Source organism: Heloderma suspectum, chromosome 3, assembly GCF_057233095.1.
Source record: "Heloderma suspectum isolate Gila_16-S chromosome 3, 16-S_ref, whole genome shotgun sequence".
Lineage (NCBI taxonomy): Eukaryota > Metazoa > Chordata > Lepidosauria > Squamata > Helodermatidae > Heloderma > Heloderma suspectum.
The window spans coordinates 120831851-120852373 of NC_139460.1; the positions used below are offsets into that span (position 1 = coordinate 120831851).

The window sequence follows — 20523 nt, forward strand, 5'->3', positions numbered from 1 at the left end:
ACTGCTGCTCTTACATGAGGCACCTAGTGGTCTCCAATCCAAGGGAGTGATTAGGTCCATGCGCCCACTTCAGCATCAAGTGCTCACCCTCAGACCATTCACAGATTCCTACAAAATAACATTTCTTTAAAATTTCCATGACACACTAAGCCTAAGAAGCAGATCGTACCTCTTACACGGCTACATGAACTTTCAGAGTACTGAAATATTATCAGCAGCATATTTCACAACGTAATCCCTACTGTTAAAATGTAATGAATGGGACCCAATGTTTACGGAACAATTTCCAAGACAGTTACTGCATGAGGTTTAATGTATTGCATTAATTGGACCATTAGCACCATATCCAATATTGATTTTAGCCATTCCTCAATGTTCCTTTGCATTTTGAATGTTTAGCTATTAAGGGGGGGGGGGGAAGAGGAGAGAACAAACTAAAGACCACAGAACACAGATTCAGCTCCAAATTTGCAATATTCCTCTACAACACAGAGAATAAATTCCCACACATCATGAACACCCTCCCAATAGTTCCATTATAAAGAGGATGGGTTAAGCTTAAATCAAGGTGTATCATCCATCCAAACATGGTTCTGAAAATGCCTTAAAATTTTCCAGATCATGTAGAACATCCCTAATCCTCTGCAAGCACAATAATATCCACATGAAGCTGAGTGCTGAGCAGATAAAAAATGAAAGCAGACAAGCTGCTCTAAACCATGGTTTGCCTGTTGTACATCTGGAATCTCAAATTGTGGTGTGGGTTCTTAACTATGGTTAGTCCCAACCATGGTTTTGCATTATGTCTGAATCCAGCTACTTTTGTAGAAGGGATGTGATGTTCAAAATAAAATAAAATAGTTGCATCTGCTCACCCTCTCAATATTGATGGCTAGAAATCGTCCTCTACAGGCATGTTTAAGTCACTGCAATAGATCCTCTCAAATCCACATCAGTTTGATGACTCAAATGCTTGACAGACCTCAACACTAATCATGAACACACACCATTTGGTCCTTGGTACTAAACAAGGACATCAGGAGGAATGTGGCAGCATCAGACAGAAGAAAGATTCCTCTTCTGGCAAACCCATCCCTGCAGGAAAAATGCTTTGTCACAATTTACATGGTTGATGTCTGATTGTGCATAGGCAAACTGCAGAAAGATACCCACACAAATGGGCAGATTCTGAAAATGCCCAAGAACATACATTATGGGAGATGCAATGAGCTGCAGATTTCTATCTAGGACCATAAAGCTGTATCTGAATCACAAACACAAGCCAGTTTAACTGCCATAACTTCCACCAAGGAATCTTGGGAACTACAGTTTTATGAGGGTAATAAGAATTCCATTAGAGATCCCCAGCCACCTTCTAGAACCTACAACACAAGGGAGAGCCATAGCAAACCAAATACAACTGCAGTGCAGATATTATCTTACTAATTTACCCTGCACCTGACTATTGGGTTAAAGTGAAAGTGAGCAATGCGGATTTAGACATCAAGTCCTTAAAGTTTCACTATAAGTTACAGCAGACATTTCAGTAGCTAATGTACCATCTGGTGCAAATGATACTGGGAACTGTTACAACGACACAGCCCACAGCATGCCATGCGGACAAGGTTTCTACTGAAAATGGGCACTTTTATTTAAGACATTATATAACACCCTTCAATAATATACATCCCAGGGTGCTTTATAATACAAATGAAGAACAATGCACACAACAGACAAAACAGATGCAAATAAAGAAACTGCTAAACACTTAAACACAACAGAATAAGCTACACTTCAACAATTCTTAAAGGATATATGAAGTAGTTAAAGCAGCTGGGAGAACAGAAATGTTTTTTTCCAAAGCTTTTGCTGCCTAAAAGAAAACAGAGTAGGCACTGTATGTGTACTTTGGGGCAGGGGAGGGGAATTCCATAACTGCAGTGCCACAACCAAAAAAGTTTGGTAGTTAGCTCTACTCAGATGCACGTATAGTGTACTGCAACATGGCTGGAGCTGCGCCTGAATGTGAGCTATGTCAACCGTATAAGCCATGGCAGGCCTCTTACAGCTTTCCTTCTTCATAGGAGCATAGCCAAAGCGTTCTCAAGGAACCCCTAGAAGGCCTCAGACTAAGGAAACCATGACTCTTAGCCCCTAGACCCTTGCAGGCTTCTCACCTTATAGCATAGGACTAAAGCAAGCCTTCTTAATTCCTTATCTGTCTCAGTTTAAAACTAGTCCCCAGCCTAATCTCATCAATGCTCCTATTTCACTCGCTGTTCTGACTTGTCCCCCACCCTTCCCTCCAATCTCGCAATATTTTGGCACCATATTTCATCCTGCGAGATTTTACCCCTCAGAATAGACTGCTGTTGATACATTGTCCTCTGGTCACGGTGAGCCACTTGATGTGGCATCTTTACTGCCCACTAAGAGAGCTAACCAGCCACCCCTTGGCCACTGTCTGCACAGGCACCACCCAGGCAAGGATGGTCTTGTCCTATGGTATCCTTGTCACAAACACAAACCCTGCCATGCTGTACACATTGTGGCTGCAGTTTTTCCTCCGGAGTATTTTTCCAGCACACTCTACATTCCAAAAGAGCAGCTGGTATTTGAAGCTGCAACCTGAGGGCCTATTCTTAAATTACACAGGAGTGAGAGTAGAAGCACAACCAATTTATGCTGCTGTTCCCTTTTCAATGCAACATGTCTTAGTCTCACGAGAAGCCCCAACAGGCTTCTTAAGCTCATGGATCTCATTATAGGAAAGATCCACAAATACCCTTTTCCAAATTACAGCAAAAGTGAGACATCAGCAATTGCTTGGTCACCCAGAGAAAGCACCATGCTATGAAAGACCATGATGTGCCAATAAAGTCTGAAATGATGCATCTTTACTGGCAAAAGGCACCATTTAAACAAACAGAGATGCTCACAAGTTAGTAAGTGGCAGGAGAGGTATGCTGTCCAAGACAAGGAGATAAATATTAACATACAAACTCTGAGCATATGTCAATTTAAACAAAAACTTCGGTGTTATAATTTCTCCTAGCTAGTGAACAGGCTAATGGTATGTTACAAAACTGTTCTAGTGCTTTCTGTAGCTTAATAGCTTTTTACACGTGCTATTTTGTACACAGATTTGTGTTTTGTATCAGCTGAAGTAGTCACAGAGAAGGTGCAGGAAAGAAAGGGTATCCCCTCTAACACAGGGGATTTTTCAAAAGCAAAAATCCCCTCACATTCTCAAGTTTTAAGAACACTTAATTAAACAAAATGAACTTTGCAGGGTTTTTTTTTTTTAAAGTAGCTACATTTCTTTTGTTTGACAGATGGCTCTATAAAACATGCAAAGTTAGCAGTTATTCTTTATTGTTCCACATGCCTCTGAGGCTGGGGATTTTTAATCCCCTAAACTTTGTGGGATTGTTATGAACTACATGACTTAAAAGTTCATAATGTCTTTGCAGTCCCTTTAGGGAATATATCTCCATTCTTCCAGTGTTTGATAATTGGCATCGTACTCCCCAATGAGTTATTACATAGTTCATAGTTAAAGGCTCAACTCCTCTCCGATTCAACACTTGTTCTTGAATTAATTCAGAACGTAACCATCGTGCAGTGCTTTATATTAAAATAGTTATTCCAAAAAGTGTACTGGAATACACTTTCCTTTGGAGAAGTAAAGGAAAATTGTATCTTTACTTGTGAAATGAAAAATATATCTATCTCCAGAGTCTGATGCTACTTTTGGAAGATCACGGCCTTAATTAACATTAAGCTATGGAAAGAAGGCATCTTATTTCTGCATCAAGGAGCATTGTTTTATATCTTTGCAAAGGAAGTTCTTCTTCATTTAGGGTGCAATCAGTTGCGCCCCTGATCATTGGAAGTCCCCGAACTTGGAGGCTTCCAATCATCCAATGATCGGAAAGGAGGAACGGCACAGGCGATCTTCATCTCCCTGTCCTCCTGCCTCTGAGGTCAATTTTCCGACATTGGAGGCCAGGTGGTGCAGCTCTTTCTGCACTGCCTTTGAGGGGGTGGGGTTGGATCTCTGAATCCCGCTTCTGAAGTTGGAACACTGCCTCTGACCTTGAAGGGGGGAATCCCCACTACCCTATGGCCCCTCAGATAATGTCTAGGGGCCACAGGATTGCTTTCTTAATTTCTAGTATACTATAGAAACATAACCAGTTGGAGACTCGGTTGATCCTCCTAGCATATTGATTGTTTATCATCAGATTCCATTCCTTTCCATATTCAGACTTGGTTAAGGAAGCACACATAGTGAAAATATAAATGAATTGAATTAGTGAAAGCTTGGAAAGGGCATAAGAGAGGAAACTTAAAAATAGCCTGGTAATTAAAAAAAACACACACATCTCAGTTATGTGTATTTTTGTAGAAATATAGTTCTAAAGATGGATATAATCAAAGGTTTTGATTAATTTTCTTAAACTGCCGTATTCCTCATTTCTAATGTAACCAAAATGTATTTCATATCAGTCAAGCTACATGCATCAGCGATATATAGTCAGTAATACTGACATTGCACAGATACACAGACTTTCCACTATAAGACAGGACAGCTTAAATAATGCTCAATAATTAGGGACAGGTGTTGGCAGCTAATTGAGTATATGTAGTTCACCTACTGACATCAGGTCCTGAGAGACATGACACTGTATCCTTGAGGCAGTGGTTTTCCACCTGAGAACCTCTCCCATGGAAATTTGTCTCCTAAGTAACTCCTGGTTTCCTGCCATGAAAACCTTGTATGCTGCAGAGGATTCTGGATGATGTTCTAGGGTGCACAGTCAGTTCATGCTAGACCTCACTATGACCCCACATCAACTGCACACCCCAGAAAAAACTCTGAGGTTGGAAGGTGTTGTACGCGTCTAGACCAACACACAAGATTGTATCCACAGTCTGCTCAAATTAATCGAAAAGTAACTAGGATTACCCAATTCTATACTCAAAATTACTTGCATGTAGCAGATCCTCTATTTCAGCCTTCACCAACCTGGTGCCCTTCAGAACTGTTGGATTGCAAATCCCAACATTCCCACCTAACATGGCCACTGATTGCTCTACTTCATCCAAAAATGGAAGGAAATGCAAAATACAAATACTGACATGAAATTAACTGAGATTATATCATAGATCATAGAATAGTAGGGTTGGAAGGGGCCTACAAGGCCATCGCGTCCAACCCCCTGCTCAGTGCAGGAATCCAAGTCAGAGCATCCCTGACAGATGGCTGTCCAGCCTTGTCCTGAATGCCTCCAGTGTGGGAGAGCCCACCACCTCCCTGGGTAATTGGTTCCATTGTCGTATTGCTGTAACAGTCAGGAAGTTTTTCCTGATGTTCAGCCAGAATCTGGCTTCCTGTAACTTGAGCCCATTATTCCGTGTCCTGCACTCTGGGATGATCAAGAAGAGATTGAGAAGATATCCATGGCATTCATCTTCCTGAGACTAAAGGGGCACAGGTATGCCCCTTTAGTTGAGTCCCAAAAAACAAAAAGGTTCCGCCATTATATGCCTCAGACTTCTACTGCTTATAAAAATGACACCTGTAGAGCTAGTAACTTGAAACCTGGCATCCATAATCTACCTGATGCATTCTACAGTTTGAAATTTTCCACGATTGATCCAATACAAATTGCCACAGATACAGCAAGTTAAATGTGCTGAAAATAGACACATCTGTACTTTTTACTCAAGCTGCAGCTCAGCCTATCGTATTTTTCTTTCAAATTCTGGGGAAAACTACTGATGTACCTTATTCAGGCTTGTTGAAGAGGTGGGCCTTTCATAGGTTTGATGAAATTCTGAACAGCAATTTAAAAATGATCAAGGTTTTTCAGTCACATGAAAGCCTATGGCAGAACTGCAGGCAAAGTTACACTGGGCATGTTCAGTTTCACTTTGAAGCTAGAATGCTGCCAATACTCCAGTGTTTTGAATTATACTGTCTGCATTCTGACAGTGGGAGAAGGACAGAAGGGAAATGACAAGTGAGATAAGATTGAAGTAATTTTGAAGGCTGGAGGAATCATTCTCACTGATGAAGAGAGGGAGGAAAAGGAAACAGCTATGCTGGGATCCTATGCAGGCTTACCCAGAAGTAAGCTATTTTGAACATACAGGGACATCTATTCATTTGTACACATCTACTCAGTTAGGGTGCAATCCTATTACGATGATCTTAAGCCCCCAAACTTGGAGGCTTATGCTCATTCTATGCAAGGCAGGAGGAGTGGCAGAAGCAATTTTCACCTCCCCGTCTCATGCCCTGCATTTTTGTTAGACAGGCTTTTTTGTCCGTCTAACAAAAGCATTTTGGAGTGGGATGGAAGGAGGCTGGAAAGGCCCCAGGATAGCTCATATCCTGGCCTCTCCAGTCTTCTCCCCTCCACACTGAAACACCCCCTTTCCCCCTCTCTGAAGCTGTGTTCCTGACCTTGGAGAGGCAGCCAGCATGGTTCTTTCTATTACAGCTGTGTGGGGGAGGAGAGACTGATTGGGGATTCCCCCTCCAACCTTAGATCTGGCATCTGAAGTATCCTTTGGCCCCTCACACGGTGTCTAGGGGCAATATGATTGCTCCCTCCATGACTTCTTTGTGCTTTGTTTTTTAGTTTTTGTTTTTCAGAACACTGTAATTATAAATTTTATTTTTAAAACCAGGAAATTCAATGATAAAAAACTGCCAGTTTAAGACCAGAGTTAATGCTATGCCATGTTGGCTCAAGCTCCACAAAGCCACAAAACTGGAATCTTAGGCTGATGCCTTAACAAATGTGCCCCGTGATCAGTTTTTATGTTGTTTCAATGTCACAAATTGTGTTTGCTTACAAGCAAAAACAACCATGGGTCAACTCACAGGAAGATTCTTCTAGCAAAACTGTAAGGCTCAGGTGCTTCACAAGGCAATACAGGACCAGAACAAGGGGCATCTTTGCTGGTCCCAGGCACTCCATCTTCCCCATCTGGATTTGGGCCTGAAAGACCAAGGAAAAATGTGGGTGCATGGAGGGCAAGCTGTAAGCAAGTATATTTTGTGACATTGCACAACATCATGGGGCATGCCTGTTAAGGTATCAGCCTAAACTGATTTTTTGTGAACCGCCCAGAGAGCCATTTTTGTGAACCATCCAGAGAGCTTCGGCTATTGGGCGGTATAGAAATGAAATAAATAAATGAATAAACTTCAAATTTCCTGGATTTGCAGAGCTTGAACCAACATGAGAGAGTTTTAGCTGGTCTTAAACCAGCAGGCATTTTGATCATTGAATAATTTATAAAATTAAGACGACAGACTGGTTTAGCATGATTTATAAAGATCTAGGGATGTATGTATTACCCACTTCATTTGTTATAAATGGTTTAAACTTGTCCATTTAACTATCAATTTTGACCTCTCTGGAATGCAAATTACAAAAGATTCCTGATGTCAAGTACCTCTTTTTATGGAAGATGGACATTTATTTTATTTTCTCCAGTTTGCAGGAATATCAGTAGTGTTTTAAAGTTTCTCAAAGATTACTGCTACTACACCTTAACTGAGATTGCTGCAATTATTACACTACCTAGGGATTTTGTTTTTGGTAGTACTTATTAATATAGAGCCATTCAAGGCTCCAGCCATTTTTCTAGCCTTCCTTTTGCTTCTTCCTTCAACCGCTAAATTGATTGTGAAAATGTACTTCTAAACTACAGGCTTCAGTGGGGGAAGCAATGACATACAGTGTACGAAATCAAAATTAGGTTTCTAGGACTAAAGTACATTCAAAGTAAATTAGCAACTGTCAGGAGCGCCCTAGCGGCCTCTTTCAGTACACTCCAATAGCCAATGCAAGACACAGATGAAAGGAATCTTTTCAAGGCTTTAATCCTTTTACAACTTAATGACTCTTTCAGATGCTAATCACCAGCGACTAAGCAATGAACAGCAGAGTAGCCTATGCTCCGTGTAGGCAGTTGGTCCCCGTTTGAATGAGACTCACTTGAAGATCCTGAACTTATGGGCTAGGGAGAGATCCTCCCTCTTTCCCTTGAGTCCATGGGACGCAGCCGTTGCTTGCGCGTCAAACGGGCGCACCTCCTTTCTGCGCCCTCCATCGCTCGTCGCTCCCTGCATGTGCGTCGAGCGTCTAGCAAGCCCCCCTCCTGCATTTTCTCACTGCCAGGGTCACTATCTATCTCAGGAATGCTGGCAGGAGGAATCTCTGCCAGCTGCTGTGCCTGTGAGGGATAAGCTGGCTTCTCTCCCATAGATTGCTGATCCTCCTCAGAATCAGAACTGCTCTGGGGTTCTATCGGCTCAGTTTCCACCCTGACAGCAACTGTGTGAAATGTGTATTCAAAAATTAGTGCAACAATACTAAATTGGAAATCTAGTTAAAACTGTTTTTCATTAATTTCAGTTCCTTGCAGAAGATATTAACTATGCGTGCCCTTTAAACACAAGATAAATTTCCTTACACAGAAGTCATTTATGTAGCTCTACTATTTGCAGACTGAAAGAATATTAGACTTCATGGCAAGTTTAAAATGAACTATTTTGCTATAGCTTTTTAAGGACTCACATACTACCGAAATAGCCAAGTTAATTATGTTAGTTTTAATACTGCTTGCAGATTGTGTGAGCAGTCTGATAGAAAGCTTTAAAACATTAGTTGTTGAACAGGTTCATGGGACAATTTTTCCTCAGTTAAAATCCACAAACATCCGAAACCACCAGTTGAATTTTAGATCTCTCCCCAATTTGGAAAATATGTATTTTCTATATTTGGGTACACACCAACGAAGTTGCAGATGCCATGTTCCTCTTAAGCTCTGCCATTAAACCATAATGTTGTGCTCTTACAGTACAGATATCATGTTTTTACTAGAGACAAATATAAGTCAGGCAACTAATAGGTGACAGCCGTGAACTAGAGACAGTGAAGCATCAGGTTCCTTTTGAAGTTCGCTGAACTTTGGGAAATAACCTTCAACCCCAAGTAACATTGTGCTTCTTCCATTCTTGACTATGCAGTACCCAAGATGTTATTTTATTATTTTAAAGCTTTACCCACTATGTGAGATCCATGTCTAACAATAATCAATTTTGCTTACAAAATTATCTGACAAAATGCTTCAACACACATCGATGATACACTGTAACAGAAAGTATTCCTCTAGATATAGATGCAACATGTTGTATTTGAAATGGCCCTAAGCCTTAATCCCACAATAGCCAGTTAATGTCTACCAGAACCAGCATTCAAAACCAAATATGTTTAACTGTTTCATGGAAAAATATTTAATAAATCTAAAGAATAAAGATAGGCATTTGATTTTCTTATCATTTGTCAAAAAGCTACAACATAACCTGAATAGCTAGTTTCACTTCCACAATGATGTGTTGCAGCTGACGAAAAAGAAAAGAGAACATTTCCAGGGGTTACCATATCAAAAAGTCCCAGACTTTCCTATTTAATTTTTTTCACTCCTCCTTTTTGTTGAAGATTTGTTAAAATGCTCCCTTACTCAGCATTTTAAAAACTACCATAACTTTTTGCTCAAAACCTTCCTTTCAGAACACCCCTGTTGAAGTTACTTTGAAACAGAGCTGTGCAGAGACCCCCCGACCCTCTTCAGAGTCCAATTCAGAGCTTCCAAATCAGACCTGACCCGCCTTGGCCCGATTCGGAGCCAGGTCGACCCACTTCAGCTTCCAGATCTGAACAGTGTAGTGCCCACTCCCCCCCCCCCCCCGCACGAACCCCATGCTCCTCCTTACCTGGACCCATGGGAAGTGCCGGCAGCCGTCACTGTCTTGGAGGGAGTAGCCATTTTCTTTTAAAATGAGAATTCTTCTTCCAGTGATTAAATTTTGCATAGAGTTTTGCGGCTGCAAAGGGGCCGTCTATGCAATATTACAGGCGGCTGTCGAGATTGGGCTGAAGCGGCCCAAAGCACTTTGGATAGATCCTGACGTGCTTTGGCCTGCTCAGGAACTGGACTGATTCAGTCACCCCAATCCACTTTAGGATTCAGACCAAAGTGGTGCACAGCCCTACTTTGAAAAAAAAAGTTATTCAAGCCATACCAGCTTAAGTCCACTCTAAATCCTATGACTGGGTTATCTTAGGGAAGTCACAGCTTGGTTCAGATGCAATACCAAACCGTAATTTGGCACTACATGAACAAGTCTGGAACAACCTTCATGCTTACATGCTTCCTCCGCTCCTTGCACACTACAATCCCTTCCTTAGTTTGCAGCAAACCATGGTTCACTATTACATCCAAACTGGCAGATCAAGAAAGGAGGGAGGGAATCAGAGAATGGGAGGGAAAAGGGGAGCACAGGGGCCTGAGGCAAATTCCCTTCCCATCTAAAAATCCTTCTACGCTTTAATCAGATACCCTCCTATTTCACCCAAGGTTTGTAGATTTAGAACAGTGGGTAGAATCTAACTAAAGGCCTACTTAGAGGACTTTGAAATGAGTGGGACTTAAATTAGTCATGAATAACCTAAGTCCCATTCATTTTAATGGGTGTACTCCAAATAGGACTTTAGTTGGATTCTACTCAGTGATGCCCCCAACTGCACAAAGCCAAGCACACTTTTTATGAAAACTAAAACTGGAGTCACACTTCACTCTTCCACCTAAAGAGAGTTACTTTTAGAATGATTAAGAACTACCTACCTACTGAAGAGCTCATCCCTTGTATGCCTGCATGAATCACACTGTTTTGGGTATGCATTCTGAATAAGAATAGACACACCCAGAGCAATGACTCCTGCACACACACCAGCACACACACAAAAAGGGGAAACATTTAACTCAAAAGATCAAACTAAATCAAGTTACGTGTACTACACAAATAAAAACTCAATAAGAGAGTAATCCTATGGCTCCTAGACAGCGGGGGGGGGGGGGGAGGATTTTTCAGATTCTTGGATCTGAGGTCAGACACAGCACTCAGACCTCAGAGCCTGGAATCTGTGATCCCTGCCCCCTCCCAGCCAGCACAGAGAGAACTGTGCCGGCAACCAGTGCTGGTGGGTGGGGAGGAGACTGGGGAAGCTGGGATTCGCTGTATCTCATGGCCTTCCCAGGCTCCTTCCATCCCACTCCGACGTGCCCCAGCTAGATGGGTGAAAAGGCTCATCTAGCCAAAATACAGAGCGGGAAGAGCAGGGAGGTGAAGATCGCCTCCGCTACTCCTCCCGCTCTGCATTGGATGCCTGTAAGCATCCAAGTTTGGATGCCTATGAGCATTGGCATTGGGCTGTGCCCTAGCTGTATCATTCTAAACTCAACATCAGAAATGAAAGGTGTAATCATAGATGTACTATTAACACAATAGCAATTACAACCAGTCCAATAAAATTGGTTTGACCAAAATATATACAAATGGTCAGATTCCTCTTTGGTAGTCATGAGTCTTCTCTGGAATCTTCCATAACTAAGGGCATGAAGTACACATTACTTGCAAATGTGTATAACTGAACCCCATGACCATTTTAGCCCCCTTCAGGGAAAAGCCACTTCCGGAAGGAGTGATTTGGAGCAGAGAAGTGGCATGTAGCTACTTAACTTTTCCCCACTGCTTCTACTGCACTTTCCTGAAGGTTTCCTTCTTTCCTGAAGGTTTTCCTGGGGCACAGGAGACAACAACAACAAAATAAAAGACTATCAAGGCTCAATTATCCCTCTTTGTTAAATAATAGACTGCCTTTAAAGATAAAAACCCTCTCAAGGCAGCTTCCAATAATGAATAAAACTTCAGTTACACAGAATTTCAAAACACAAATAAAAAACAGATAAAACTAAAATATCCTGCCTAATATAAATATTAAAATCCAAGAACAGTTGCAGCTAAACAGTTACAAGTGTAACAGATACACTTGGGGCCAGCCTTGCCCCAAGCCTATACAAGTTTGCCTGAGAGCAAGTGAAAAAAGTACACTACGCACACAAAAATCATGTTGTAACTTTTCCTAAGCTAATAAAACCAACAATTTAAATTTTGACTTTCCCCTCTTATGAGCAAAATTCAGAATGCCTACAATGAAGCTGACAGAAATGAAACTTGCAGTATAACTATATTTATTAAACAGAATTGAATGTGCAGAGGTACCTTTTAATTATTATCTTTTAACGAAGTATGCAATAGAAGGGAAACACAGAAACAGATTTATTTATTTTTTGCTTTACATCAAGAGGCCAGGTTGCAACTTTGTGCTTCACCTCCCCTGCTATGTTCCAGAACTGCATTGTGAAGTACAAGAATTCAAACTTGCAGGATACTCTCAATGCTATCCCCTTTTATTCTGTATTTTTATCATACACTATTGGTGGATTTGCTCCTGGAAAAATTCAAATTAGCAGCTCATCTCTACATATTCTTTAGATCACCACAAATAGTTTCCACTTTGTTGCTTAAATACTGGACAATATTTAAATTTCCCTGTAGAAGAATTATCTCTTTTCATTACCCACTTCCATTCAGTCACTTGCCAGAAAGGAACACTTCTGTGTTCACTTCCTTCCGGACTACAGCAAGTAGCACTGTTGTTCTTTACTCCCATACTGCATTTGAGCCACCTCCACAGTGAATAGCTGCCCTGTGTCTAGCTGTGGGAAAACCGTGAGGAATAGCCAACAGCAGCAAAATGCTAATCCTTGTCAGTTTTCACTACAGTCTGCAGGGTCGGGAACAGTTTCACTCTACCCATGCTTGCTTTTCTGCCAGCAAACAAAAACCACCGTGGAATGGAACTCAGACACACGTGACTCTAGAACATGTGGGAAAAGCTGTATCACTTTTGAACCATTTTGAATAACGGTGCACACTAGATGTAAAGACAATACAGAATTTCCACCAAGGACAGGGCTTGGAAAAATGAACTCAGAAGAAATGTTTGGAGCCTGTATTACATATTCTTTTCAAATTCCCAAGTATAACATAATTTGACCATTTAAAAGGAAAAACCTGGATTTAAAGCATTAGTAAATAAGCATGACTTCCCTTTTAAAAAATGATTACAAATGCTGAAGAGTACAAAAAACAGTTTATGGATTCTATAGCGATATATCCCAGCTGAGTTCAGATAGTACACTAAACCATAGTTTAGTTCTATGCGCATGACCCTCAGACTCATGCACCTCCCCCTCTGATGTGGCTGCGAAGAGTTTGGAAACATCTGCTTTCATTTTTACCTAACTGCAGTTTCTTGTTTCATCCAAGCTGGAAACTGGACAAACAAGCCAGGATCAGAAACCATGGTTTGGCCTAGGCTTGTCTGGACAAACCACAGTTAAAACCATCCACAGATTATCCCAATTCAGATGAAATACACTCTACTTAGTTGAAAATGGAAGCGCTTGCTTCTGATCCCCTCCTCTGACACAGCCATGAAGAGTGGTTTAGTATTATGTCCAAACATGGCTTCTGAGAGGCAAAACTCTCCAAAAAGCTTTACATGTGCCTCTCACCTGTGACCTTGTTACTCAGTTGTTACTTCTATTGCGTGTTTTTTTTATTCTAGACATTATTCTTATTTATACTGTAGAATATGCGTTAAATTTTGTTATAACCTGGGAAACACTGATTTCTTACAGAAAGAAATTGCACTATGTAAATTCAATACCATTAAACTAAAGTATAACCCTGGTCCAGGGGTCCACAATTTTTGGATGGCCTTAGAGACTGATCTTGAATTAAACTCTAGGGGAGATGCAAAGTGCATGCGCATATCCTACCTTCTCATAGTGTAGATAGTACATATTTTATTAATTTATTTATTTGTGAGATTTATATACTGCTGAATATAATAAAACCCCTCAGCGGTTCACAATAAATATTAAAATACATTTAGATACAATATTAAAAACACAAAATTAAAAGCATAACATTAAAACAACTACAGTAAAAACAATTCTAGGAGCAGCAAAATGGAGTGGCATGATTAGATATCCCAGGGAAATCCTGAGTGAAAAGGTGTGTTTTAGGAGGCATTTAAAAGATGTCACATTTCCTGCCTCCTGAACTAAACGAGGGAGGGTTTTCCAGAGGGCGGGTGCCGCTACAGAGAAAACCCAGTATTGGGGTTCTTCATGGCGACATTCCGTTCATTTTGACCAACAAGGCCTCCTCTGATGATCTTAAGTGTCACGTGTGTGTGTGTGTGTGTAAATAAAGGAAGGCAGTCTGTTAGGTATACTGGTCCTAAGCTGTTATAGCTGCATAGCCACAAGTGTTTCTTCCCCTCCTTTACTTGGATCAAATTATAACCTAAAAACTACCCATGCAGGTGCTCTTAACCCACAAGATCTTCTGTCCCAGTGTCATTCAAATCACAATATGGTCTTCCTGGACCGCCTGGAGGGGTTGGGCATTGGAAACACCATATTGCGGTGGTTCTAGTCCTTCCTCTCTGGCAGGTACCAGAAGATAGCACTGGGAGAGGAGGTTTCAGACCCGTGGCCGCTCACTTGTGGGGTGCCACAGGGTTCCATTCTCTCCCCAATGCTATTTAACATCTATATGATGCCGCTGGGGGCTATCATCAGGAGGTTTGGGGTGCGGTGCCATCAATATGCAGATGACACGCAGCTCTACCTCTCGTTCAAATCTTCACCAAGGTTGGCCGTAGAATCCCTGTCCAAATGTCTGGAGATGGTGAGTGGCTGTATGGGGAGGAATAAGCTGAAGTTGAACCCTGACAGGACCGAGGTACTTTTGCTGGGAGACAAGAGGAGGTTGGGGGATGTTGACCTGGTGTTGAATGGGGTACGGCTACCCTTGAAAGACCAGGTCCGCAGCCTGGGGGTCATTTTGGACTCTCAGCTCTCCATGGAGGCTCAGGTGTCAGCTGTGAGCTGGACAGGGCTGTATCAATACGGCGGCTGCACCCCTACCTTCCTAACCATCTGCTCCCATCGGTAGTACATGCTCTGGTCTCCTCTCATTTAGACTACTGTAACGCGCTCTACGTGGAGTTACCCTTGAAGATGGTTTGGAAGCTGCAGCTGGTACAGAACATGGCGGCTCGCCTGATTAAAGGCAGCCACTGGCGAGATCACATCACTCCAGTGCTGAAGGAGTTGCACTGGTTACCAGTTGTTTTCTGGGTGTTGGTATTCAAGGTGTTGGTTTTGACCTTTAAAACCCTATATAGTTCTGGTCCAGCATGTCTTAAGGAGCACCTCCAGCAACACCAGATAGGCCGCTTAACAAGATCAGCCTTGGATGGCCTTCTCTCTGTCCCATCAGTCAGGACAGCTAGACTGGTGGGGACAACAGAGAGGGCCTTCTCTGTGGTGGCCCGCACTCTGTGGAATTCCCTCCTTAGGGAACTCTGCCATGCCCCCTCTTTAATGAGCTTCCGCCACGCATTAAAAACGTGGTTGTTCAGGCAGGCATTTGGGGTGGGTTAGGGTATTCTTAGAAATATGGTGATTTTACTGCAGAATTTTAGTTTTAAGCTGTTCTGTTATATACTTCGTACATTGCCCGGAGTGGCTGGGTGACCGGCCAGATGGACGATTAATAAATTTAATAAATAATAATGTGTCAGCATCTTTATACACTGAAAGTAGATCCCTGAAATAATATGTTCAATTTCCTTCTAAAAGAAAGATAAAATATTTAGGATAAGGGAAGAATGAACCACAATGGATTGGTTAGCAATTCTACATACATATTGGGATAAGGACAGGAATTTGAATCCCTTCCATAAAAAATGAACACCTAGCTGGTACATTCTATTTCTCAGCTCTCTTGCCAGATGTTATACTGTAAATAAACAATTTCAGTTTTCAATAAAAAGCAGGGCAATGTTTTAAAAACATCATGGAGGGTTTTAACACTGGAAATTTTAACTAAGGCAGTCTGTTTTCAATACAAGTTTAAACAAAAGCAGAGTTGTTCTTCACAATTGCCCACCTCTAGATTACGTTAAAGGACGGCTTACCTACTTGGGAGGAATTTCTCAAATGTACTGAATGCTAATCTGCTGTGTTGTCATCTGTTCTATGCCTTAGAGGAGCTTTGTCAAAGCCGAATCAAATTGGAGTTAGACAAAGTTCTATCTCCAAGGCAAGGATGTATTTTGTTTTCTAAAATGTTTCCAAAGAGCTTGAACACAACACTACCACCCATAACTTCAATCAACTTCTCTGGGTCTGCCCCTATCTCCTTTTTCTTTCAAAGCAAATAACTAAATGATGCAGCCATCAGCTGGGACGTACAATAAAACCTATTTTATTTTTTGCAGTGAACACCTACCTATAGCCAAGGCCCTCTTGATTTTTGAAAATTAATGTTCTACCTATTCTACTCTTAATAAGTGAGTTTTATGGATGGTAAGAGGAAGAAGGAAAGTGTATGTGGAGAAAACCCAAGAGGTTCCCCCTTTTTCTAAGAAAGAAAAGTTCTTGCCACCACCTGTAAAGCTATTGGAGCTGCCTTTGCTGAAGGCAAGAATTCTATTCACAAATTCCTGCAAAACTGTATAGTGCCCCGTCAAATAGTTTGGGGTATTTTCTCCATGGTTAGCCTGGATAGTTTTTTTTTCCTAGTACAGCATATTATAAATAGAGCTTTTACAAAAATGCATAAAATATAAAGATTTTCAGCTAGTCCAAAGTACTTATTTTTCACAGGACTTGCTTCCTATATAACCACACCTTACACCATAGCCAATTCTAAAACCATAAGTGAGTAGTACTTAACACAAGAACAAAAAAGCATTCATCCACTCTTCATAGTGCTAGACGGTTAGTTTTAAAAGCAGGTGCAAGCCTTTCAATATTGCCTTATGATTTTAGGAAATTTCTAGCCATAAAATGCTCCAATCCTTCAATTAGCTAAACAGAAGATTTCATTATCATTTTAAAATGTAGTTAATTTTAATACCACAACATTTAGACTTCCCACATTAGGATGGTTTCATCTCTCTACATGCACCTCAATTTTTAGTATGTAAAAGCTGCATTCCTCTACACGTTTGTTCACAAGAAACAGCCACTGATGTCAATCTGATGTATTCACAAGCCATATATGGAAGGCAGTAGCAAAAGTGAGATTTTAAGCTGCTCTGCTATAATCTCTTCTTCTTTTTAAATCATTCTCTGGACATTAAATAAGGCCAAGCCATTTGCAAGTTTGATAGCTTCCAATGAAACAGCGATTGTGGAATCATCTTATCAGCCTGCAGACAATACTAGCACTGTAGTAAAACCATGCCTATGCATAGTAGTTCTTTGGAGTTGGCTTGCTATGTACTTTTTTTTTTTTTTGAGGCTGTCAAAAACAAAGCTCCCACACCCACCACAACACAACACAACTGCCAGAATTTGAAAACAATTTCCTATTGATGTCACTGATCCATGTGGTTTGGATGAAGATATAGTGGTCTATCTACATCTAGTACTTATTCCAGCAAACAATTACTCAGAACCAAGGTTGGCACTAGTTAGGTTAGTCTCACAAAATAAACAGAACAAACAACACATTATTTAATTTGTGACTACCATGGAAGTCTGAATGAAGAAAAAACACAAGTAGCATGAAAGCCTTAAAACCGAGGATACAATCAGAGTAGTAAGACATGAGTAGTAGTATACTCCTATAGCATGCTCCTATAGCATAGACAGCTGTATCAATCAACAGTCACCAATAATAAATTTTATGCAATGTTGTTCACATTAAGGATCATATTAGGGCAATTCAAATTATGGCATGGTAAAGTGACTTTTGATCACCATGAATTATACATATGATCAACAAATACATTTTAGAAAACAAAAGTATATAACTGGCAGCATCCAGTGTACAAACTCACTGAAAGTGTAGTGTTCCATAGGCTCCCATTTTATTTTGTCAAATCACAGCCTGGCCTCTCCAATAACCATCTTGATCACAAAGCACAATATCCCAGAGAACTCTGATACCAGACCCTGCACTGATATTCCTGGACAAACGTGAATCAATATTAGTATTATATGTCAATTTCAGATTCACAGGACTGAAGTGATCTTGGACATCTGCATTGCCAGCTCTCAGTGCAATTTTAAGTGGGGTCAGGGAGGAGCAAAGTGCGGGATCTACTGCCTAATCCTGGCCAGGGCATAAGGTGTGTGTGGCGGGGGTTGACTGGCTTTACAGTCTAAGATATCTTTATATTCTAAATACCCCCCCACTGCTTTCATTGTGGGTTTCATAGCTGCTCGCTTCCCAAAGCACTATTACTTGGCTTCCACCTTAGCTCTTCTGTGGCACTGGGTTGTGTGTGTGGTTGGGGAAGGTAGAGAGAAGATGTGGTAGCCAATATAGATCTTGAACTCACATGTCTTAATCTCTAACAGTGTTTTATTTAACTTGCACACAGAAGGCATAGCAGTTAGATGCTACTTGGTCATAAGCCAAGAAATGCCATCAAAACTGGTCAGGCTTTTATTTCACTGTACTGGTGTCTGGACAGCAAAAAACATTCCTCATCCCTGACCTAGCAATTTTATGCAAACATACTTGAAGCAAGTCCCTCTATCTTCAATGGTGCTTACTTCTTGGTAAGCATGCATAGAATCGTAATCTTAAGCACCGTCATTTTGGCACCACACTAACACTGATCCACAAGACACCTACATATGGAGTCCGTGAAACATGTATTTTCTTCCAAAACATACTACATACACACACAAGCTTGTATATACACTTAGAGCAGTGGCACCCCAAATTATATTAACAGCTTGATTGTGAGCTGTTTGCTACATGGTCAACGTAATATGGCAGAGAAGGTGCCAGCCTGACAAAAGTCCTTGTTAGAGCTTATGGCAGCTTCCCCAACCTGGCACCCTCCGGATGATCATGCTGGCTGAGAATTATGAGTTGCGCAGCCCAACACATCTGGCGGGCACCAAGTTGGGGATGGCTGCCTTAAGGCAAGAAAAGAAAAAACAGAAGAGAAAGTTTTAAGGACAAAGGATATTCTTAAAAACCAAGGCGATTACTTCAACACGCGCACATTCCAGGCTTGAGTTCTACCTGAACACAAACTCCTCTTACTCATTTACATGCGAACGCGCGGAACCACCTAGCGCAGCCCACGACGTGGGGAGAGCGCGAGGGGAAAGATGTTAGGGGGCGGCCTATTAGCAACCAACCACATGGCTAGGGGCACGGCGAACACACACAACCACGTGTCCCACCTTTCTACCTGAGGCGGGGCCAGCTGCTGCTCCTCCTCCTCCTCTTCCCCGCTCACCTCATGGCTGCGCTGCCCCTTCCCGCCCCGCCAGCGCGACTCCAGCCCCAAGGCATTGGCGCCAAACGCCGCCTGCGCACGGGAGAGGGCGCGCAACGCGGCGGCGGGACTGGTAATGCTGGTAAAGCGCCACCCAAAACACGGCCTAGGGCCGGCTCGGCCCGTCTTCCTTCCCCAAAGCAAACCTAGGCCGGGAGAGACGGCGAGCCCCTCGGAGCCGCCCCTTTCTCCAACCGTGCCTGGGAAAATGGGGCCCATTTTGGAAAAACTAAAATAACGGGGCTCGGCCTCTTCCCCTCCCCTCACACAGCCGCGCCGCAAGGCAACGCCGCGGCCGGCGCTCCTTTGCCCGCTGCTCACCTTGTGGCTCTGGAGCGGGCGGCACCAGCTGCAACAACGGCGCGTGCATGCACCGAGGCCCGCGGCTCGAGCTGCTGCTGCTGCTGCTGCTATTTCACGTCGCTCATCTCCGGCTCCTCCTCAGCCGCAGCGCCTTTCCCCGCTTTCACTCCGACCTCCTGGGCCTGCGCTTGCCTCGACTACGGCCCGGCTACCCCCTTCGTCATGCCGCCTGCTTGGGGGCACCCCCCGCCTCCTCCGGGCTTGTACGACGAGCAGGCCCTTGCCCTTGCAGCCTCCCACTCTTGGCAGGCCAGGCGGCGGCACAAGAGCCCTATTGTATTATTGACACCGCCGCCGCCGCCGCTGCTGCCTTCCAGGCTCCGCCTCTTCCCCTTCCCTTCCACCCTGCCAGCGGCAGTTCTTCTTTTGCCCGAGCTCGGCAACTGGTGCTGCTTGCCACCTGCGCGCTGAGAGAGGCTCTCATCACCACCTCCACCCGTTTTAGCTTGCTTTCTTCTCGTCACTGACCTTCATCCGGGGCAGCCCGAGCCTTTGCATGTTTACGCCGAAGTAAGTCAACGGGACCTGCTCCCAAGTAGCGCACCGAGGATTTCCGCTGCACGTTACCTACCATCGCCCCCTTTTCGTTACAAGAGCGAGGATTTCCTTGTTTGTTTGTTTTTAAAAGACCAAGCTATTCGGCAATCCAGTATATTCCTACCGCCGGTCAGGAGGAACCAACGCATTCCGATAGCTCTCCCCACCCTTAAAAAAAACACCCCTATATTCTTTCTCCCTTCACGGGGTAGGGAGAACATTCAGTGCTTGCTTGTCCAACCACACAAGGAAGAGAATTTCATCTTCCCCTCCCCCCGCCCTACACACACGCGCGCACACA

The 20523-nt window shown here is 42.7% G+C and overlaps 1 protein-coding gene across 7 annotated transcripts in view; it reads right to left on the reverse strand.

The window, feature by feature from the left end:
- Positions 1–20523, reverse strand: part of JADE3 (jade family PHD finger 3) — a 51961-nt gene that overhangs the window by 31168 nt on the left and 270 nt on the right. The window contains exons 1-2 of one of the 7 annotated variants that reach the window (XM_084844302.1): positions 20154–20438; positions 6899–7016 (exon numbers count right to left, since the gene is read on the reverse strand). Coding sequence is in view for 1 of the 7 variants with exons in the window: in XM_084844296.1 (XP_084700422.1) it covers positions 19644–19692 (49 nt within the window). In the remaining 6 variants the exon portion in view is untranslated. Of the gene's footprint in view, positions 1–14; positions 9783–9802; positions 20505–20523 lie in introns of those variants that run through there. The other 6 variants (XM_084844299.1, XM_084844300.1, XM_084844301.1 and 3 more) reach the window with 6 other exon arrangements.